This window comes from Quercus lobata, chromosome 6 (genome assembly GCF_001633185.2).
Source record: "Quercus lobata isolate SW786 chromosome 6, ValleyOak3.0 Primary Assembly, whole genome shotgun sequence".
NCBI lineage: Eukaryota > Viridiplantae > Streptophyta > Magnoliopsida > Fagales > Fagaceae > Quercus > Quercus lobata.
In genome coordinates this window covers 11,424,940-11,448,360 of record NC_044909.1, presented here as the reverse complement: position 1 = coordinate 11,448,360, position 23,421 = coordinate 11,424,940, and the positions used below count along the sequence as shown (strand labels likewise).

The window sequence follows — 23,421 nt, the reverse complement described above, 5'->3', positions numbered from 1 at the left end:
CAGCTATAAGTCCCAAACCTTTGGGTGTGGAGAAATGCAGCTATAGGGCTAAAAAAACGCAGCTATGTTCTTCCCCTTTCATATGAATAGTAGATTTCATTATTAATTTAATTAGTATTTTTTTGAGAGAATAATTTAATTAGTAGAATTTATTATAAAGGGAGAGTATGTGTATATTGTGTTCTAGGAGAACTAAATAATTACTCCCATGTAAAATACAGTAAGTTCAAATTAGACTGTTAATAATTTATGGATCATGTTAAAGGTGCCCTTAGGACAATTGTTAACAAAACATTTTAGGAAAATTTTGATATAACTTTTATGGAAAATAGAAAAAGCTACCAAAATATTAATTTTTTTTTTCTTTTCTTATTAAAACTTTCCTGAGATAGTTTATTAACAAATGGAATAATACTAAAGATACAAACTATACAAAAATTTTTACAAATTACTGATATGGTGAGTAATTATTGGTAAATGAAAAAGTGATATTAATGGTGGGTCTAGATGAAAACTAATAAGAGATTGACCACATTAATATTTTATAAAAATGTTGTAAAATAATTTGTAATTGTAACATTACTCTTAAAAAATGCCCTTATGGGCATTCACTAACATTTCCCATAATTTATAAGCCAATAATAAGAAGCATATTTATCCTTCAGTCTCTAGGTGAGAGTCACACAAAATGATTATTTGTGTTTCAAAGAGAGAGAGAGAGAGAGAGAGCAAGACCAATATGAAAGCATGGATTATATTTTGGCATATAACAAAGACAGTTAGGATATTAATAGTTAGTTTCTCAAAAAAAAAAAAAAAAAAGGATATTAATAGTTAAATAATTAAATTTACGATTCTTAAAAAAAATTATTGAAGTCACAATTTCTTCACAGTTTAGCTTTTTAAAATAAATAGTAATGAGTTCATTACCATTATTCCTTCGGTTTAACTTTTTAGAATAAATGGTAATGAATTCATTACCAGTATTCCTTTGAATGCAAGACCAATATGGATTTCTATTCATCTTTATGAAATATGACAATGTCTGTGGACGTAAAATATGACTTATCCAATTGTCAAGTAATGTTTAATCAGTTCCTCAAAAAAAAAAAAGTAATGTTTAATCTTATAACTTACTATCCTGTATCTATCATAATTCATAAGGCATAAGCTCACTGAAGTATGGAACCCAAATACTATGATAAATCATCGATTGCTTCAAAAGTTAGCTCAATGTGGAATTAAGATAACCTAACTCTACTAAGTCACCAATTAGCAACATATGATGTTATTGTTTTATTATACTAGTATAATTTTTTTGGGGCTAGCTGATATATAATTTGATAGTTACAACAATGAGAGGAGGAGGGATTTACACCATAAACATCTTTATTGTAAATACTAAGAAGTGTTAATTGGGCTATAAAGCTTTAGGTGGATTTTATTTAATTATATCATCCTGATAAAATATATATATATATATATATATAAACTCCATATTAGGAAAAATTTAATTATACTATGATTATTTTATCTATCTAGATGTATTTGATAAAAATGGTCTTATTTATTTATAGATATGATAGAATTTCAACTTATAAAATTCGTTTCATAATGATTGCTCTTTTTCATTAGGCCAAGTCACTAATTGGTTTTTGGTGTGGGTCGTGTGGCAGTATTTGATCATCATATCTTTTATTGTACAATAAAAAACTTTATTATTTGAGCTGACGAGAACTCACGATTAAAAAAAAGGGTTAATTGCACACGTCCTCCCTCTACTATAGGTCTATCATTAGGCCAAGTCACCAATTGGTTTTTGGTGTGAGCCGTGTGGCGGTATTTGATCCTCATATCTTTTATTGTACAATAAAAAACTTTATTAGTTGAGTTGACGAGAACTCATGACTAAAAAAAAGGGTTAATTGCACACGTCCTCCCTCTACTATAGGTCTTTGCTTTTTAAAACCCAAACCATTGTTTTTGAAAGAGCATTCCAAACAATTAAAACTTGGAATTAACACCTCAAGATTAATACAGTTTGAAAATTTCGCCCTACAATCAAATTTGTTAATGGCTTAAATTAATGGGTCATATGCGAGTCGAGTAACCCTAAAAGATTGAATTCTGCCTTTGCCATTTTATAGAGTAAAATTACAAAATTATCCTAAATAATTTCTCAGACAATCTACCCACCTCTTTCAAGTTTTAGCACATTTTCACCCAAATTCCTCAAGGTTCTCAATCCTAATCCATTGAGTGACTGACTAGATAGCACAACCCATTATTAGCAGGGCAAAACTCAATATTGAAAATATGAAATGTATTCAACACAACTTGATACCAAAAAAGGATTGATACTGTTGATATCAAAGAGGTTGCATTGTCTCTCTACCTCTTAATAGATGAAAGATTTAGTCGATCGTGTCCATTTCATAATCAAGATTTTAATTAAAAAGAATTAAAGGTGTACATGATGTCACTTTATTTAAAATTTCATTTCACAAAATAAGAAATGATAATTGATTTTAATTGACATGCCACAGCCATTGTGTTCACTTTTATATTTTTGGCTAAATTATTCAATTACAAATGACACTCTTTAATTTTGATATGTTTAAAATTCAATCCAAAGTTTTTTATTTTTATTTTTTTATTTCAATATTTTAAATTTATTTTATATTTAAAATAACCATTTGATCTAATTCCTCCCAATCTGATTGTTATTACAAATCCAATGAAACTGGATAAAAGAATCAAGAATGCATTGAAAACAAATGAAAGTTAAAAGGATAGGGAAGAAAAAAAAACTTTGTAATGAAAGTGGAGCTTGCACGGAGGAGCCATATGCTTCTTCTTTTCTTTTACATGGCACAGCTGGGTCATCTTGGATTTGAACTAAAGACTTCTCCTATGAAGCAAATCATCACACCTATGGTCCAATCATTTGGGAGAGAATCAGTAGATTCCTTATTTATCCTTTCTCAACGTAGCTTACAACTCTTTGATGTATTGGGCTCTCCAAGTGTGCTCGTTCCCCTCATTCTCCCTTATCAAGGCAATTCTTTGTAAAATAACTCTAATGAGAATAAAAAATAAAGCATTAAAACAGTCTTGGCCCAACTCTAGACACTTTGAAAGAATAATGTTACATACACAATATTTTTAACAACAATTGAGTTGTCAAAATTTTACCAATTCTTATCTAAGTGCATCACTTATATCAAATTTTTACTTATCATTAACAACTTGTCACATTCTGGGTTATGAAATTTTGTCATATCACGAGAGTATTTGGAAATGAATCAAACTTAAAAAAATCAGTAATGAGTAGTTCTAGCCATTTAGGACAATAATCTTTACCACATCATTTCCTACTTTACTTTTATATGAACTTACCATATTTTTTTTACCACTCACAAGTTACAATCAAATATATAAGATAGTTGTGAGAAACTGTATAATCCTGAATTATTATTATTATTTTTCTTATTTTGATGGGATAATCCTAGAATTATTTTTTTATTTTTGAAATCCTAGAATTATTTGAATGATTATTATTTTTTATGATAAAAAAATCCTAGAATTATTGATTAGTAGTATTGTTATGAGAAATGTTTTGAAACAAGTGTACAAAACCTTAACGGGAGAGCATTCCAATTATTATTTGCGCGGTCACTTAAACATAACTAAAAGTCTAAAACTTTAATAAGAAAGCATCATCGTGTCGACATCTTTAGAAAGAAACAGAAGAAACTTCTTATCTTCTCCAAAACGACGAAGTTTTGAATTTTCGCTCAACTCCGAGCCTTCTTGTCTTCCCTCACACACAAGAGAGAGAGAGAGAGAGAGAGAGAGAGAGAGAGAGAAAGAGAAAGAGAACGAGCCTGTAATTTCTCACCGATCAAATTGTAATCGGAGTTGCCTACACAACCGGCATTTTTTCGCCGTCGCCGGGGACAAATGAAGATCAACGTGGACTCGATCGCTCGGAGAGTCGAGGTCGACAATCGGATTCCTCTGCGCCATTACTACCGGATCGCCGATAATCTCCTCAAACAGGTTTCTCATATAACTAAAATAATCCCTTTCGTTAATTCCCTAATCACACTTTTTTATTTAATTTTCTCTAATTCCTGCTTTATTAGTTCTTAATTTCAATTTCATTAGCTGTTTTTGGATTTAATTATGAACATGTTGATTATCAATTAGGGTTTTTTGAATTCCGTTTCATATAAGGGGAAACTATTAACTGTTTTATTTGCAAATGGCTTTTATAGGTTTTGATAGAATAACAGCATTTCTCATATTTTGCTTATATAATTGTCTATAGCTTATCATTCATTTTGGTTGTATAGAATTAATTAATGCCTACTAATGAAGCAGAGTAATTGGAAACAACAGCAACAAACAACTATGGATCCCCAATAAGACTAATTAGGGTCGGCCACATGAATTTTTTTATCTGCCATTTTATCCTATCCAAAATGGGCAAAGCTTGAGTTTAGTGCTATATTAAAGTGGACGCGTAAGGATAGTGACACGTTTTACTTTTGATTGTGTGTCATCATCCTGACGGGTCTAGTGTACTACGCCCAAGCCAAGTACATCCAAAACCATACTCTTTACTACCTCGTTAATGGACATGTTTTTTTTAACTACTACTAATACTATTTTGGGGTTTCTTCATTTTTTTTTTGTCCCTCGATTTGAAACAACTTACTCTTCATTATCACAGAGCATAGCTGGTCTTATAAGAGTCTTAGGGTCAAAAGTGCGTTTTTTAAACCCAAAACTCCGTGCGACTCCTCATAGCTTTTTTACAAACACTCATTTTCAATACTCCTGATGCCCTTCTCTACTTTATCCACTCTACTTTATTCCTATGATTTACATATTTTTCAAAATCTCATTCCTTATGAATTATTAATAGTAAAGACCTGAAAGATTAAAAAAAAAAAACACTCATAAAATGTTGAAGCAGGATTTTTTGTGACAATGTTGAATAGTATGAAATGCAATTTTTGTTTGTTTGTTTCTTTTATCTTATTGTTTCTTTTATTTGTTTTGGGTATGCTCAGGCCAGTATTTATCGGGAGGAGAAGAATGTTGTAGATTTGTATATCATACTTCTTAGATATTCGAGGTAAGGAAGAAAAAGGGTGTGTGTGTGTGGTGATTGTTCTGCTGCTAAAATGGTGTTTGTGCTTTGGATGTGTGAACTTAGAATTTGACTCAATGCAGTTTGGTGTCTGAAACTATACCGTTCCACCGAGATTACCAGGTTCTGCTTCCAAAGGAAAGAATAAATTATAAGAAGGTGAGGTATCAATTTATTCATTCTAATTTTTCTTTTATTTTTGATATATGGTAACATATCTTCATGTGCTTTTCATGTTTGTGTTCCAGAGATTGTTAGCAGTACTAGATGAGCTTGAATCTTTGAAACCAGAATTCCAAAGTCGAGTGGATGAACTAAATGAGGGCCACTCTGGAGCTGGATTGCCTCAACTTGACGGCCTGGAATTAAATTCATTTGGTTCGGAAATATATTCCTTGGAATGGCCTGCTGTTAATAAAAATTCTTACTCGAGTGTTGATAATAGGCAGGTATGGACCCAACTGATGCACTATATTGACTCATCTTCTTTTTCTTTGCTTTATCTGCCAATACAGTTCTTAGGAAGCTTTCCATCACTCCTTTCATTATTTCTTCAGTATTGTGTCTCAGTCAAAATGTTGTTTTTTCATAATGTTCTTTCCAATATTATATGAAGTTTGTAGGAAGCTTTTTTCCCCCTTATACATTCAGTCAATATATTAAATATTAGTTTTCTCTTCATGTTGCTGCAGCATGCCAGCGTGGCACCTCAGTCTTCATGGAAGTATAAGAATGATCACTCTCAGGTTTTTTCACCAAATTCCATGCAAATTGACAAGCAGTTTCAGAAGCTGTGAGTACATTAATGTATTATTTACTCATCATTTAGTGACTAGAGACATGAGGCTGCTCTAAGATAGTCATATCTTTTTATGTATAAAATAAAAGATAGTCATATCTTTTGACAATGAAAATTGCCAATGAGCTCTAGCTCAACTGGAACCTCCTCTCCTTATAAGCACTAGGTTGAGGGTGAGATTGTAGGTTCAAGACCCACTGGGTGTATGTGTAACTTACCAATAATAAAAAAAAGAAGCAAAATCAACCTGTGTAGTTTGGAACTTTTTCAGTTTTTGATGTCTGTTCTTTTAGTGAGGAGCCAGCAGTAACTGAATATTTGTATGGCAACAAGTGTAGTCCTTTATGCTATGCTTGGGTTTTTGTATATTTTCTATTGATTTTTGATGGCTGGCTTTCAAGTTGACCAAGAAACAGAAGATTTATAGTGATCACTTATCAAAAAAAAAAAAAAAAAAAAGAAAAGAAAAAAGAAGAAGAAGATTTATGGTGATTATGTAAATTTCATCTCCTTGCCTACTGTAAACATGGGTAGGGGGTTAGGTCACGGGTTCAATCTCATACAGGCATTTGTATTTACCCACCCAAATCCCCCAAAAAAACCTAGGCTTTAAACAGAGTTCCTTACATTTGCACGTGTATGTTGACATTTGTGGTTGCTTGACTAGGAGTAATAATTTTCTGTAGCATTGAGGCAAATATATTGAATTAATAATTGCGATTGTGATTTATGGTATGCACTTATCATGATAGTTGGGACTAGCAATTGTTATAGTGCAACTGGTTTTGACCTTTATACATCAATCCCGATTTTATTTCTCCCAATTAGGGGAGTGGGCTTGGAAGCTTTAGAGAGTGGCAGGTTGGTTGGGGACCTTGGAATGCTACAATTTAGACGGCCTTGTTACTTATTGAAAACAAAATGGAAAATTTTTATGGCCTTGGTTTGGGTTTATCACTTTCAGGTGCCCATGAGTAGTGAGTTTGATTTGGTGCAGATTCATCTGAACCTGCTCATGTTTCAGATAACACGAGCTGGTTAGGGTCCACCAGGTTTTGTGCTCTGATATAATTAGAGATTATGGAAGTTGCTAGGTATTCTTCATGTCTGCTCCTTCTAGGAGATTTTACTTAATAAACAATTTTGGATGTTTAATAATCCTTGCAGAGAATATTAAAGCAATGATATAGACAAAGTTTAAGGATTCTTTATTAAACACTCTCTCTCCACTTATTTTATTCAAGGAAATCCTAATTTTAAGCACTATTTGAATATAACCTTGTAATGGAACAATCCTATGCACTTATATTTGAAAAATTAGTAGCAAGAGGTGTATGCTTTGAAAATCAGGTTAAGAAAGGTTCTTTTAAGCACCTGTACTCCTGCTAATAAGTGTCTCAACTTGTGTGAACTTAAGCAATTCTTCATAATTCCCCGGTTGGTACAATTTTACAAAACAATCACTCAAAACCATATTTAATGTCTATTTTCTGTTTCTTATATGGTTCTTGAGGTATAAGCATCTATAGTTTAATGTTGATGTTTGGTGCTGGCCTTTCTCCTCTGTCTGCTGTTATCTCCTTTAATTCATCTCATTGTGCCCTCGTTTAGTTCATGTGTTCATTGCTTTTTTATGTTACATATGTTTCTTCTATTGTACTTGTAATCTCGAGAGACCAGGTCACGTCTTTCTCAAACTTAAATTGGTCCTAAAGATAAAATTGCTAAACAACTCTTCTTTAGTATGGTAGTTTTTTCCAAGGACGATGCATAATATAAGATTTTGGAAATGTGCAGATCTTTTGGTCTAGTTGCTCCAAAGAAGGAAACTTTGTCTAGACACTCATTCTTAGGTCCGAATGGTCTTCAGGGCCAGTGGCTAGGACCTACTTCAGGAATGAAGGTGAAATTTTTTGTTTACTTTTCTCGTCACATATATAATATATATGTTTTTTTGGATTGGGACAAACTCCATAAACTAATAAGGGCCATGGTGTAATACAGGTTCAATATCCAAGCAATACAGACTTATCTCTTACTGAAAATTTGGGGTAAGGACTTCTGCCAAAGTCATCCGCTCAACTGATCCTCCAAACTTTTACTACCTATTGTACCTGTTTGTATGTTTTATGTTTTTCTCATATGGCATTGTAGTGAATTCAACACATTGACCATACACTTGTTATTTCTTGTCAATTTTTTTGCTTTTAAATTGTGGCTGCTTGTAACATCTGAAAATTTTGTCATATGTTAATAGCCTGAATCAGGCTGGACAATATGATCTTGTGGCAGCAAAAGATGGCGATCCAGGAGGGGTCAGATCTGCAATGGAGTCGGTGCTCTCCTTAGATGATGGCAGATGGCTACGTCCTGCTGAGGAGTCTTGTTCTCCGTTGATCAATGAAGCAAGGGAAGATGATTTCCGGTTGGTCAAGCAACCTTCCATTCCTCCTGTCCTTGCTCAACTGCAGCAGGACTTCACTCCAATTCCTCCATCAAAAGTTGCAGATCCGAGACCTGGACCTGCTATATCTTCTCAGGATGGGATGCCAAGTTCTGATTCATATCAACATCTACACGTTGTAGGCTTCTAGTGCTTTTTCTTGTGTTGTATATTCTAGAAAATACATTTGTCTATTTCTTGATAACATCAAAATAAATTTTCCTTTTTACTTTTAAGTGTCAATCTGCTTCTAATTCTCGATGAATATGATTCTAGTTTCAATTAATTTATATTGCAGCCTGTAAAAATGATGGAAGATTTTTTGAGATTGGCTCGGGCAAACACACAGAAAAATTTAGAAACATGTGGCGTTCTTGCGGGTTCACTGGTAAGCCTAACTAATATCTTAAGGAGAAATAATACTGTATTTTGCTTGTAAAAAAGAAGTTACAGGGGGCTTGAAAGTTCATCTTGTGGTTTCTTATACTTTTAATTTCATGTGGCTGTAGAAAAACAGGGTTTTCCACATCACTACGCTTATTATCCCAAAGCAGGAGTCAACTTCAGATTCGGTATGATAGCTATCGATTAATATTAATGTTTATGCTCTCTTTCTTTCAAGTTGAATTTCGCTTCTGTTTGTCGTAAGGTTTCAGGGAAAAAGTATTCTGTGCCTTTAGGCGATCTACTTAGCTTTGAGATCAAATGCTGAAAAAATGTTGAGGGTGCATTGGCATTGTTAAATGTTTGGGTATTAAGAAGAATTTGAGATTCTTGGACATTTCATTCTCATCCAAAACTAGTTCTTATTCCATTTTCTGATGTACTGTTTAACCGCTGATGTAAATGGATATAATACTAAAGAAAGAGTAATTGCAAATCTCATATTCTGCAGGTCTGCCCTTGCCCTTAATTTTATTGAATTTCCCTTCCTAGTATTTCTCTTTTCTCTAAATATAAATAACTGCTTCTCTTATTTATTTTTTCTTTGTGGTTATCTTGGAATGCCCTTTTGGTATATTTCCCTATCAATAGGGCATGCCCCTTTTTATTGTATCTATTAATTATAATTTTGAACTCATATAAAAATGACCTCTAGCATAAACGGCACCCCCCACCCCCCCCCAATAAGAAGGGGCGGGGTCAATTGCCTGTAGGAGTTTGATTAATAGTGAGGATTATTGTAGCTCTGTGATGTGCTACTAATTTGAGTGAAGTTTTCCTACGTCTAAATACTTGTGTGTATACTTACCAATAAGAAAAAAAAAATGTATATAAGAAACAGATATTACCTTTGCCAGTTGCGAATTTTGAGTGAAGCCAAATAATGCAAACAATGGACTTTACTGGGTGAAAATGATGTGTCAATATTTTTAAAGTTAAATGGATATGTTGTAGAATACAAAAGCTTGAATGTGTTCAGATAGCACTTCTGTGTTTTGTCTTTAATATCTCAATTTTTAGACTGGTATGTTTTTATTAGATACACTTGTATTATGTGCCATTAGCAATAATAAATTGTAACCCCTTTGTGTTCAGTGTCAAACGTTGAATGAAGAAGAGATATTTGAAGTTCAAGACAAATTATCGCTTTTTCCTCTTGGGTGGATTCACGTAAGTGTGTGAATACTCTCAATGAACAGTAATTGTTAATTATACTTCTCATTTAGTTTTATTTGTTCATGCTCTTTTTCTGCTTTGAATGTGTTGAAATGTTGGTTTGACAAAAATTTTGAACTATATCTTGCCATTTTATTTTGACTGATGGTCTCCACACTGTTAGCCTCAAAAGTCTTGCACTTTTAGTTTAATGATGTTGCTCCCCTTTTGAAATAATAGATTTGATGTCACTAAAATTTTTTAGCCTATCTTAATTGTGTTGTTACCATGCTCATGAATATTATATACAATACTCAACACATAGGCTTCCATGTACGCATGCTGTAACTTTGTAGCCTTGGGATGAGCTGTAGACATCCTGGGTTAGATCCCCACTAGGAGTTCCCCTGGGTTACCTGATACTTGGTTTTGGCTGATGGGGTCGTGTATCCGTGGCTTACTCCCTAGGGGTGGGTCCAAAGAACCCTTCCTTGGTGAGTTTTCATGTCATAAAAAAAAAAATGTACGTATGCTGTAACTGAACTGGGCTTGTCAGTTTGCTCATGCTCATGCAAACGTTCATTGTTTTGGTTTGGCACAACTTGATAGGTTCATAGATTCAAATTTAAAAACCTATCAGATGACTGAACTGTCTGGATTTGTTAATATATAATTGAGTTAATTCAATCCCCTTTCAAAAAAAATATCATTTTGTAAATATGTAACATATGATAAACAACAGTTTATAGTGGGATTATTTGGGTTGCCATTTTTTTTTCCCTGTTCCATTTAGGTGCAATATGCTCTTTCATTGTCTTTCTGACTTGATCTGGGAACCAACCTTACCTGTGCGAGACACTCTTATAGGTGGCATTCATGTTTTCTCTTTCCTGGTTGATCTAAAATTTGTAGTTAGGAGAAGAGAAGTTGATGTGCTATATTTGTATATTTACTTTGCAAAGATAAATGCTTATTTTGCCAATGAGTTCTAGATCAAATGACACTTTTGCCTCCCACAAGAATGAATGGAGGCTGAGGTCATGGGTTACTGTAGGAAATTGTTTTGTTTTTTGACTATTCTTTCTGTTATGATTGTGATATTCAGACGCACCCATCACAGACCTGCTTCATGTCATCAGTGGATCTGCACACTCATTATTCGTACCAGGTAACAAAGGGTATTGTTGATAGATTACTTGCTTTTTAATTTAAAATTTTAGTAGTGTTGATCTAAGTCGTAAAATGCAAAGTGTTATAGTTTTTTACTGGAGCTAGATTAATGCTTTCTTTTTCTTTTCTCTTATTACTTTTTTTCCATTATTTTTTGTAGTTGGGGTAAGCTACAATGGATCTTTTTTAGGGCCACGTCCCTAGTTACCCCTAACAATTGTGGCCTCTATATTTATGAATGCATTAGGTTATTGTGATGAATAAGCTGTACACTTGTTAGCAATAATGACAAATGGTTCTTGAAACATACATGAAGAGAAAGTGTAGAATTAAAAGATATGTAAACTAAGAAAATTTAGCCAATGAGTTATGGCTTTTTTGGCACTTCTTCCTCACATAATAGCGTGATGGAGGGTGAAGTTGTGGGTTAAGATCCACTGGGTTCATTTATAACTTACCAATAAAAAAAATAAAAAACTAAGAACATTTAGTTTTTTTGGTAGTGGAAGCAAAATAGAGAAATGGTGAAATTGCAATTAAATGTGAATTTTAGTTTTTAGCAATTAATAATTATTAGCATTTCTCAGGACTTGAGAGAGCTTTTTGGATTAGTTTAACTGCATGTAGATTTGCATATTTGCTATGTTTCCTCCAGCTTCCTTTTATTTTGTATTTATACTTTGCTGACAGGATTTCTTTGTGATTTTGTTGTAGATTATGCTACCTGAAGCAATTGCAATTGTTATGGCCCCTACAGATACTTCGAGGTTGGTTTTCCTGTATCACCTAGTGATTATCACATCAAATATGTATGAAGCAATGCAAAAATCTGCTGATTTAGAATAAGTTAATTGCAAAATATTTTGAACTTAATATTATTGTTGGTATTACAAATCATGATGAGTTAAAAAGATCATTCTGAGTTTTCCTTCTCTCTCTCTCAAATGGGTTCTACACAATAACATCAACATAAACATTAAATCATTCCGAGGTTAAAGTTTTATAGTATATGCAACATATCCTTTTCTATCACACTTGGAAAGCCAGTTATTTTCCAGAAATGGTCACCTCACCTGTGAAAGGGCATAGACCAAAATCTAAAATTTGGATGTTTGATTTTAGGTGGATAGAGTTGTAAAGGTATTGTATTTGGCCATTTGGTCTCCTTAGTTCTTTCTTCATTTAAATGGGCTGCCATTGATTTGCTCGATCCTTATATTGTGTTCTTTCTTTTGCCAAATTCCTTGTGGATGACATTTAAGAGTAATGAAACTCCAGCTGTTACCTTTTTTATTTTCATGAAAGCCTTGGCGTCCCATTTAATAAACTTACATTCACATGGCATAACAAAATTGATTGGAGGAGCACCACTGTAATTTATTGAGAACTAAAGCAGGTGAATAGCAGATTAATCTCTCCCCCCCCCCCCCAAAAAAAAAAAAACCTCGTTTTCTTCCCCTGGTTGAGCGTTGGAGTGTGTTACTCCTGTGAACTAGACTACTAGTGCCAAATGTAGATGGTATCTATTGGCAAGCCAACCATTGGGACTCTATTTGGTTGTTTCTTTAGGTGCAGACTTACAGGTTGGCAAATGCAATAGTTAGTCTTTTATTTGGAAAGTTGTGCAGATTAATGTTGCTAGATTATGTGTTAAGATATTGAGTAAGATGACATAAAGGGATGAATAGTTAGCATTTTATAGATCTGATTTATATTATTACTTAGTTAACATGCTAACATTTTTCCTATGCTACTGCAGTCCACATGGCATATTTCATTTATCTGATCCAGCTGGTGTGTCTGTGATTCGAAATTGCCAACAACGTGGCTTTCATCCCCATGAGGAGCCAGATGATGGAAGTCCAATTTATGAGCATTGTTCACATGTCTATATGAACCCCAGTTTGAAGTATGACGTTGTAGATCTTCGAAGACCATGATTTCTTAACACTGACAGAGTTTCTGAGAAAATAATCATCAGGTTGAAGGAAAATATGTATATCAAGAGTAAATCTCTTATCACCTGACATGAAAAGCATTGTAAATTCAAATGGTTTCTGAGATACAGGTTGAATACAAAGCACACACATCCTCTTCTGTGTTCCACCATGTGCTAAGATTTTGTACTCGTTGTAGTGATACTTGGTAAATATGAGTTCTGTAATTAACACCAGCATTGTTCATGAGTCCAAGTTTTCCAAGGAACCCTGATAATCTCATCAAAGTTATTAGATAAGTTATGGAAGGTGAACGATTTCATATGAATGCCTATATGTGTTCAAACGTGCTTCTAAAAAATGCCTGAAAGGTGAGTTTTTCCCGTTTCGTAAATGTATAATAAAAAAGGCTGTTGACCTGATGAAGCATTCAGATCATGCAAAGGGAGCTCTAGCAGCTGTCTATCCTTGGTTAATTAATCGCAGGAGAGGAGAATATATCTTGTGCATCTGGCATGTGTATAATTTCAATCAGGACATCATTTTATAACTAATATGAGATTCACATGTTAGAGAGAGATGTATATGTTGGATGTATAAGATAATTATGTTATTCCATATCACACAAACGCAAATGATTTTTTTTTCCCTCAAGTCGTAAGTATTAAGGAATTTAAAGAAGGATGAAGCTCATTTAGGCTAATGAAAATGGAAAAGCTTGGGATGTTTCTTAAATTAGTCGCTTTTGCCAAAAATTTTATTACTCGACTGGTTAACACCTCTTGATGTTTCTAACGGAGATATACAAAGTCTAAATCTCCCCCCTATCATCAATGTATCAAAAAGGAAAGAAAAAAAAAATCGGTTTCTTTTATAATGTTGGACCACAACCAGTGTTTGGTGAAGAAAATTCTTGTGACTTCATGAACATGCTGATTGTCTACCATGCTACAGGTGTGTTGCCAACTTGCCTATATTAAAGAGTAAAGAGGAGCACGTGAAATCACTCAGCCTGCCAGGTTTTCATGCATATCATGACTCCTGGCTTTTTGGTACCTCTATTCTAAATGCATTTCACAAATTCTTATAAAAACCAATTGCATTTTGCTTTCTGACAAATAGAGTTACCAAACGCCGCCTTTTAATAATTTGCATGTTAAGAAGTCATAGCTGTGTGGGATTCTAAACTCAAACCTATTGAATTTAGTAGCAAAAGGAGTTCAATTGAGCCGTAGTGTTATAAATGGCATTCCAATTAATGCTTTTAATTGAACCCTATTGACTTGCTTTAAAGTTTGAATAACTTTGTGCTCTGTGGGTTACCTTCATTTTCACTTTTTGGCTGGGCTAGCTGTGACTGTGACTGAGTATGAGGACCACCTAAAAATGTAAAGGTTGGACACATACCCATGTACCATAGTCCTGAGCCAAGGCCCAGGGACCAACTGAGCTACACCACAGTGGCTAGAAATTACACTTCCATTATGGTTTTCGGCTGCACATTTGTTCAGCTTTGCCCTAAAACCCTACAGTACATACTTTATAGGGAATAATACAGTAGTGAATTTATTCATATAATATATAGTAAAATGGAAGCATTAAATTTTTGCTAACACTTTCTCCAGTAGCATTAAATTTTTGCTACATCAACTAGGTTTTTCATGTAGGCGTCATTATTTTTCAGAGTTGTAAGGATTCTAAATTATTGTTATTATTATTTTGCTAAATATATTCAAAACTAGTTAGAACAAACCTATCCCATATATATATTACACAGTTTAACGACTAGTTAGTTTTTAAATAAAGATCTAATGAAGAACCAAACCACCCGAACAATGTGAATTGGTGATATAATCGGATCTTGGGTCCCCAAATTCGAAACTTTGGAGCTGATTAATACATATATACAAAGTACAATAACACAGTAAAAAATACATGCATGAATAGTGTATGACCTATTGCAATTTTTTTTACCACGCCTCTAGCTTGCTGTCCATTTCGTTTATTGATATGCACACTGCTTTAGAATGTAAAAGTTAGAAAGTGGTGTCCCAATGGAATAATGGGATTGTATTTTGTTTCAGCAAAAAGGACACCTGATCAGGCACCATACTTTTTTTTTTTTTTTTAAATGTGGAAAAAGGTGCTTAGACCCATACTTTCTTTCTAATCAGTAAGTTTAGAAAACTTAATTTGAGCGACAAATGAACCCTTGTTGTAGTGTTTTCATCAAATGTTGCTGGCTTTAAAGGAGACATTATTTGATATGCACACCAATATAAGTTATAGTTTTGACGGAGCTTGATAACTTAATCACGTTATATTTCTTTGTTATAATGGGTTTCTAGGGTTTTTAGAGCACTTGGCTAATCCTCAAGTGTTTATGATCCTCCGCCCTACAAATAGTGTAATTATAAGAAGAATTCCTTAAAGTAATACTGTGTATCTTATGCGGTTTGAAACTCGAGTAGTCACATTGTAACTCTTCTTGATTGGCGCAATAGTAATTTTCCTCTAAAATCAATATTCAATATACCATCCTTTAACTGAGTCAAAAAGTATGGCCAAGCTACTACCTAAGGTATTGTGTTTGGGTTCTTGAGTCATGACCATGCTCTTTTCCCTTCCCTCAATTTAATTGTTGAACAGTTGGGTTCTTGAGTCATGGCCAAAAAAATATAAAACAAAAATATAATACTTTAGTGATATTAGTTCCATATCAATGAAAATCTTTGCATTCTTAAACTATGCATGTGATCCAATTCAATGTTTGCCAAAATTGACAAGGGCAAACTGAGAGAATGGTCCCTATTTTCAGTTTCAGTCAATATTATTCACATCATCATGCTTTTTACATGATTGGATCCAGTATTGCTTTATAGTACATCCTATGAATCACCTAAAGGATGAGGAATCGCACATGCTTGGTAGGTGATATAATAAATCCCTATACGACATTGTCAATGAATTGTGAGAGCCCATGGCTATAAGTTAAAGCACACCATGAAAAAGAAGGTCTAGTACTTCCATGGGTACAAAAGAGATCAAAGAAATGTTCAATAGCCCAACATGCACTTCAACAAAAAATGAGGGTTGAAGTAGAACCCTAGTCTAAGAGATTTTTTATTTTATTTTAATTTTCTTGAATGCTTAGTTAATTAAATTTGCACGAGTTTGGCTCTCATAGGCGGCAAGAGCTAGCCGCTAAAATTGTTGAGCCTCCCACCTATGTTATTGGAGTTGGACCTTTAAAGTTAAAACTTCTAACTTCTAACTTCTAACAATGAATTGAATTGAATACTTTTCCAGTGGATCTGTCCTAATGTCCTCTAGACGAGCAAAAAACAAGGAGAAATACATCATAGTGAAAGTTCAATCAAGGGTGGTGTCACTCAAGTGGCCCCATACTGTATTAAAAATCCCTTTGTAGCTCATTTCTGAGAGCTCTCTGTCACAGTTCATTAAATTGACTAAGTTGAAGGGGGAAAAAGTTAAAAAAAAAAAAAAAAAAAACTCTATGACAGCATCTTTTTTTTAATAATTTTTTAAGTTTTTTTTTGATAGGAAATAATTTTTAAATTTGATAGTTAAAGGATGAGATATTTGAATCTAAATATTTTCATTTAAATACTAACACTAGAAAGTATCAATTGAATTACAAGACTTTTCACGTAATACAGTTACAGGTATTATAAATACCTCTTAAAGAAATTTTGGTTCAAATTCAATGTAAAAAAAAAAAAAAAAATTTAATGGTAATGATAAAGAGTAAAATAATGGTAAAAAGTAATTATCATATAAGAAAAATATCATAAATTTCAAATCCTAATCATATTTATTAGTGAAAAAATAAAAACTATATACATTTGATGTTCTAGTGGAAGTCTCATAAGAAATTAGAGATAATTTCACATCTTTTTTTTTTTAACAACAATTGTATGTGATTGGTTGTCTATCATTTTCACATAAACTTACCACTCACCGTCATCCACATAAAATAGTCATGAAAATAAGTGTGAAATTGATTATGACTCTAATATTTTCCTAGAAATTATTCAATACAACATGGTCTATATCTCTCCTATCTAACAAATTGTGTCTAATTGCATATTATTTTTATATAAACCCATTACTTTTTATCTACCCATCACGGTAATAACAAATAAACTCAAAACTTTTTCTCTACTCATCACAAAAACATGAAAGAAAATTGTGGCAAAAATGGTTTAATTATTTAAATTGGGAGGACAACGTGGCTTTCTTCTTTTCGTTATATTCTCTGGGCCCGTAGGGTCCATACACCTTAATGTAGAAAGATTGCAATAAAGTCTGGATCCACACTTCCGACAATTCAAACCTAGTCCATGAACAAAATTTAGTCACCGCTCATATGTCTATATCACCAGCTTCTCTCTCTTCCTCTCTTCCTATAAACTTCACAGACTATAATCCAGTAGAGAGCTCTCTATATTTCTCATTCTCTCTCGAGTCTACAGAAATGGGAAGAGCACCATGTTGCGAAAAAGTGGGATTGAAGAAAGGAAGATGGACTGTCCAAGAAGATGAAATCTTGACCAACTACATTCAAGCCAATGGTGAAGGCTCTTGGAGGACTTTGCCCAAGAATGCAGGTACCTTTTTTTTTTTTTTTTTTTTTAAACAATAAATCCAAGTACGTACAATATATGTTGAAAACTAATATTTGACACATAAAAAAGGAGATGGGTCTTGATTCTTGAATTGTTTTATTTATTTATTTTGAGGCAAAATGGTTTTTTTGAAGGTTTGTTAAGGTGTGGGAAAAGCTGCAGACTAAGGTGGATAAATTATCTGAGGGCAGACTTGAAGAGAGGGAACATCACACCTGAAGAGGAAGAAACCATTGTGAAGTTGCACACTGTATTGGGAAATAGGTGCGCTCTACTTTAAGCTGTATTATATTACAATATTTATGCTTTGTGTGTGTGTGTGTTTAGCTTGTATTCAGTGCTTGAGTGTCCAAATTTAATACATATAAGTATTGTATTATGTCCAGAGTGTTGGAGCATATATATATGTGGAAATGGTTTATTATGAATTTTTCTTTATCAGCCTGGAAAAAAAAAAAAAAGGAATAACCATTCGATAATATTAGACCCAACATGAAACTTTCTTAAAATCAGGAAATCCACATTCCTGGAATGCAAGTTCAAAGGAATAGAGTAGGCAACCTCATGCAAGAGCAAGAGTATGGAAACATGCACCTCAAACCACTCTCTATCTTGCTTTTTTATTGTTTATTTTTAAAGAAGCTATCCCTCTTTTGTTTTTTCTTAAAGCAAATTGTTTGATTAAGGAAAATTACTCATACATTATTTGCTAAAAAAATGATATATAAAAATATAATTATACTTGAATAATAGTAACACTTCAAAAAAAAAAAAACGAGAACAAGAAGAAGCTAATTAATGCATGTACCATAGCTATACATCAATTTCAAACTTTATTGCTATAATGGGCACTATCATATTTTGTTGTCCTTTTGTAGTAAATGTGCTGCTTGTCATTCAATAATAGCATGTCCTTTTATTTAATTCTTTTTCTTTTCTTTTGGCCATGAAGCAAGAATGAATGGTTAATTTGACATTTCATTTTAATGAATGGTAGCCCCAAGGGGCGCCTTTATCAAAAAAAAAAAAAAAAAGGGGGCGCCTTTATCACCTTTTATCCCCTACTGCTAGTTCTAGTTCTGGCAGTAATAGCATGACCAAAACCATAAATGCCTATATAGCATGACTCTTGCCCCAGGATGCCTAAAACTCAGGTACACCCTAGAATAATAGGTTATTGGGCTTTTGGCAAAATGTAATGAATTTTAAATAATAATTTTCAGTATTTAAATAATATTATATGTATTTTTACACACTTTTTCATTAATGCGTATTTTCAAAAAATACAAATAACGTTACTAGAACAACATTACCAAATAGGTTCTTAATTTGCAATAAGTGTTTTTTTTTTTTTTAAAGATTAATCTTAAGAGAAAACATTTGTTTTTTTGTTGGGGGGGGGGGGACCAAATCCTTATCTTTCTATAAAAAAAAAAAACCAGAAAATCATCTATAAATTTAAAAAAAACCAGAAAATCATAGTGAACAGAAGAGATGTGAATGGTTCTCAGTGCAAAAAGAGGCCCAACTCGTCGTGCTGTGGGCAAGAGAATTTATATGTCTTTTTGAGATATAGACGTAAATTTTAAATATGATAACATCAATGAGATATAGACGTAATGTTAGCTTAGTTTACCAAAAAAAAAAAATCAATGTTAGCTTATCTTTGCATAAACCACATTAATGGGCTTATATTGTCACTTATATCAGATCCCTTGGGGCTGCTTTGAGCGTCAATACCCTTCCAAATTTGTTGATGACAACGAAATTTTTGACTCAAAAACGTTTTAATCTGCCTCCTAAATTGGGTTTTAAATTCACTCATGAGCTAAAAATTCTTGACTACTTTCTTTTATTAATGATTTGTTGAATTTAAGTTGATTAGGAATGGGACATGGAAGTGGGTTAGGTTTGAGGGGGACATGGAACTTGAGGTTAAGCCTAATGACGTCACAAATTTAAGATATATATATATAAAATTGAGAATGAAATAGATTTGGGTTCAAAAGTGTAAACTCAATATTTGAACTCTACTTTTTGATAGAGTTATAAATGACTTGAATTGAGTTGAGTTAAATATTAAAATTTATAAATTTTTTATTTATGTATATTTCAAACTCGAACTAAACACATGTTTATGAATAAACTATAATATATGTTCGTGCTTGGTTCATTTGATTTTTTATTTTTATCAAACAAGTTTAAGCTTGTTCATGAGTTATATAATTAACTATAATTTTTTAGCCCCTTAACAAATCCATGATAATAATTAATAAATAATAATAGTTTAAATAATATTATTTGAGTTATGCAAATAGAATGGTTTTCATATATTAATGAACTTTAAAAAAAATTACATTTGCTAACCTTGTATTATTGAAAATTATATATAATTTTTTTGTGACAAAATGGACTATATATATTATCAATAAATTCCAGATATTATTTTGATATTTTTAGAACTTATTTATAAACTTACACAATACAAGCTCAAGTTTATATATAAATATATTTGTGTTTGTGTGTGTATTTAGTCTTATACTCACGAACTTGTTCACAAACATATTATAGTATTTGTGATTGGCAAGTTTAATAGTTATGCCTAAACTTGAGCTTAAAATTGGTTTATTTTCTTAATAAATGTATATAAACAAGTTTTTTCTCAAGACAAGTTTGAACTATTCATAAACAGCCCAAATCATTTACAATCTTACTTTTTGGATACTTGAATCTGACTCATTCATGTATTCAAATAATTAAGATACCGATATTATTGATTTTATATACAAGAAAGGTTTATATACCAAAAGTACATGTGCATCACTTTCAATCTAAAATAGGTATAGAAGACTTAAGGTTTTTAGACCACCTCTCTCTCTCTCTCTCTCTCTCAAACAAACAAAATGCTTGCTAAACCATGAATTTGGTTTTAGTAATATATTAGTTGTTTAGTTTTAAGTTGCCTTGAGATGGTTTGTTTAAATCCACTAATTGCATGGGATGGATTTCGATTTTTCAAATATAAATAGGATAAGTTTAGAATGATGTTTATAAAATTTAATAAGGCTTTGGTTGGGTTTGGGTTATAAAATATTTAAAATCTTAAAATTCCAAAACCTTTTTACATAGCAAGTTATGATTGGAGTATTGTCACTTTTACTTGTTACAATTGTGTCTAAACTTATGCCAATTAATTTATTTTTATTTATTTTTTAAATAAAGCAAATGAGCGGGGCAGGAAAAAATTAAAAACGTAGCTTCAACTAAAAAAAATTCCAATGTGAAACCAAAGAGTACTTTTTTTTTTCTTCCTTTATTTTTTGAAGTACATTTGTGTGTATATACTAACCCTTTGGAGTTCATGGATATGATTGTTGTAGATGGTCTTTGATAGCTGGAAATTTACCTGGACGAACAGATAATGAGATAAAGAACTATTGGAACTCCCACTTAAGCAGAAAGCTTTACAGCTTCACCAAATCCACAAATGAATCTCTTTCTACAGTTATCAACATGGCTGCTACACGCAAGAGAAGAGATGGAAGAAGTCGAATTAGAAGATTAGCCACGAAGAAGCACAAGAACACAGCCTCAAATATTGTTGGAATGTCGCTGCTACAAAGTGGTACCACAGCCACAGATGATGAGGTGCTTGATCCAACAGCCCAAGAAAAAGCGCGTGTAACTGGTTGTACCTTTGTAAGACAAGCTGGAAAGAACCCAATGATGGGTCTTGTTGAGTCTGGGGCCCCAGAGCAGCAGGGAGAGGCTAAAAGAGGCCCTGGAGTTCATGGTTCTTGTATGGACACAACAGTGATCATATTGGGCCAAGCTGGCCCTAATATTCAAAACAGTGAAGCTGTGTTATGTCCCAGCCAGAAGAGAGAAACTGAGGGCTTGGGGCCATATGAATGGTTTGATGGTGAAATAATGCAACCTGGTTATGTTCTTGAAAGTGGGGTTGTAAATACAGATGGGACTGTGGCTCATAAGGAGCAAAGAGAAAATGGGGTCTTGGGCATCAATAGTGAGGAGGAGAAAGTAAATAATAGGGCCCTTAAAACAGAGAAAGAGACCACAAGTGAGGGGAAAGAGAGTAGTGTCATAAGCTCAAATGTTGTAGATGGGGAATGGAATACTTGTTCTTCATCAATTAATTCAAGCTTTGATTATGAGTGGCTTGATTGGGACTGGGTAGGTGGTGCTGAATGTCATAATCAATATGAATTATGGGATGAAGGAGAAAATATGTTGGCTTGTTTATGGGGAACTGGCAAGGGTGAAGATTAATACCGTCCATAAGCCACAAAAAGTGTAAGAAAGAGATTGTGTTTAGTCATTGTTGTCGAATAATTAATAAGTATTCGGGAATAATATTCCCTCCTCTCACATCACTCTTATGTAATAGTGTTATTATGTGAGCGGAGAGATTATTATTCTTGGAATAATTGATTTTATCTTACAATTGCATTTGTAGTCTGAGTGAATGTACAATCCATTAAAGATATTTCAAAATACTAGTAGGTTGATGTATGTAATTGTGTCTAGCAGAACACTTAAAAGTGCTAGTAGGATAATGTCTGTAATTGCGTCACGCAACACACTTTATAGTTGCTCAGATCATTAGTGTGAAATAAGATTGTAATCAGTATATCCTAATACATGTTACAATATTTGTAAAAGAATGCTCATCTTTTCTTTTTCTTATTGTAGAATGCAATATTGAATAAATAAAGTCTACTATTATTTCTTAAAATAACTTACCTGGATGGGGTCAATGGGTGACCAAGTAGGCCCATGGCCTAAGCTTGTGACTTCCATTGCACTATGGAGGGGTGCTCGCTTAAGGTCTGTCCAAGTGATGGAACCTTAAAAAAAAAAAAAAGATAAAATGTTACAATGTGCATGATTTTATATAAATTTTTTCACTTTCTTCATTGGTTTTATTTTTTATTTTTGTGTGATCAACTCATGGTATTGTCTATCTTACACTCCCTTATTTCAATGGAACATGTTTTCGGAAAAATCGACCCATTTTCTGAATAATTATTTTTATTTTATTTAGTTGTAATCACGAAAGTGAGTTAAAAAAAAAAATTCTATTGTTTGGTTTGCGCTGAAAAGCGTTCATAATTTTTATAATTTTAAATAATTAGTCGCTAACCTGTATTATGCATGGGAACCTACTTATTTATGAGGTAAACTAAAATAATTTTATAAAATTTTAAATTGATTAAGAAACTACACCATTGTATGATTTGCTTTTGTATGATTTCAATTTGTGTTACAATTTAATGAAGAAGCCATTGTTTTAACGTGCAATGGCTTACAAAAAATTTGTCAGATAATTTCAGATACTACAAAAAAAAAAACTCAAAAATCTAGGTATTAAAACTTTTGAAAGAGCAAAACATATTAAAGAATCAAATATGTTAGTTTTTAGACCCCTTAAAACACAATTGGATTAACTTAGGTAATTAGCCAAGTTGTTACTTAGTCCAAATTCCAAATCTAGGTTATCACAAACAAAAAATCATATCATGCAAAACAGCGGAAAAATAAATAACACAACGATATGATAACTCAGGAAAACCAAACCGGTAAAAAACCTGGGGAGGATTTAACCTAGCTATCCTCAAGGTAAACAGCAAATTCACTAGAAA

The 23,421-nt window shown here is 32.8% G+C and overlaps 2 protein-coding genes and 1 pseudogene across 2 annotated transcripts; all 3 read left to right on the top strand.

The window, feature by feature from the left end:
- Positions 1–3,706: 3,706 nt before the first annotated feature.
- On the top strand, positions 3,707–13,437 carry LOC115995051 (AMSH-like ubiquitin thioesterase 3). Its single transcript, XM_031119462.1, has 14 exons — positions 3,707–4,062; positions 5,082–5,146; positions 5,245–5,320; positions 5,410–5,610; positions 5,854–5,954; positions 7,758–7,863; positions 7,965–8,011; positions 8,218–8,542; positions 8,702–8,791; positions 8,913–8,975; positions 9,943–10,017; positions 11,108–11,170; positions 11,887–11,939; positions 12,932–13,437. The coding sequence occupies exons 1-14, from the start codon at positions 3,964–3,966 to the stop codon at positions 13,110–13,112; spliced, it is 1,545 nt and encodes a 514-aa protein (XP_030975322.1). The 5' UTR covers positions 3,707–3,963; the 3' UTR covers positions 13,113–13,437.
- Positions 13,438–17,478: 4,041 nt separating this feature from the next.
- Positions 17,479–22,435, top strand: LOC115949622 (transcription factor MYB111-like). The gene is made up of 3 exons (XM_031066898.1): positions 17,479–17,740; positions 17,893–18,022; positions 21,139–22,435. The coding sequence occupies exons 1-3, from the start codon at positions 17,500–17,502 to the stop codon at positions 22,046–22,048; spliced, it is 1,281 nt and encodes a 426-aa protein (XP_030922758.1). The 5' UTR covers positions 17,479–17,499; the 3' UTR covers positions 22,049–22,435.
- A 79-nt stretch (positions 22,436–22,514) lies between these two features.
- Positions 22,515–22,639, top strand: LOC115951104 (annotated as a pseudogene).
- Positions 22,640–23,421: the final 782 nt, after the last annotated feature.

Coding starts and splice junctions, on each gene's coding strand:
- LOC115949622 (XM_031066898.1), top strand. CDS start 17,500: ATGTCTATATCACCAGCTTCTCTCTCTTCCTCTCTTCCTATAAACTTC. Junction 17,741..17,892: donor GACTTTGCCCAAGAATGCAG/GTACCTTTTTTT, acceptor GTTTTTTTGAAG/GTTTGTTAAGGTGTGGGAAA. Junction 18,023..21,138: donor CACACTGTATTGGGAAATAG/GTGCGCTCTACT, acceptor TGATTGTTGTAG/ATGGTCTTTGATAGCTGGAA.
- LOC115995051 (XM_031119462.1), top strand. CDS start 3,964: ATGAAGATCAACGTGGACTCGATCGCTCGGAGAGTCGAGGTCGACAAT. Junction 5,147..5,244: donor ATACTTCTTAGATATTCGAG/GTAAGGAAGAAA, acceptor GACTCAATGCAG/TTTGGTGTCTGAAACTATAC. Junction 8,976..9,942: donor AGGAGTCAACTTCAGATTCG/GTATGATAGCTA, acceptor CTTTGTGTTCAG/TGTCAAACGTTGAATGAAGA.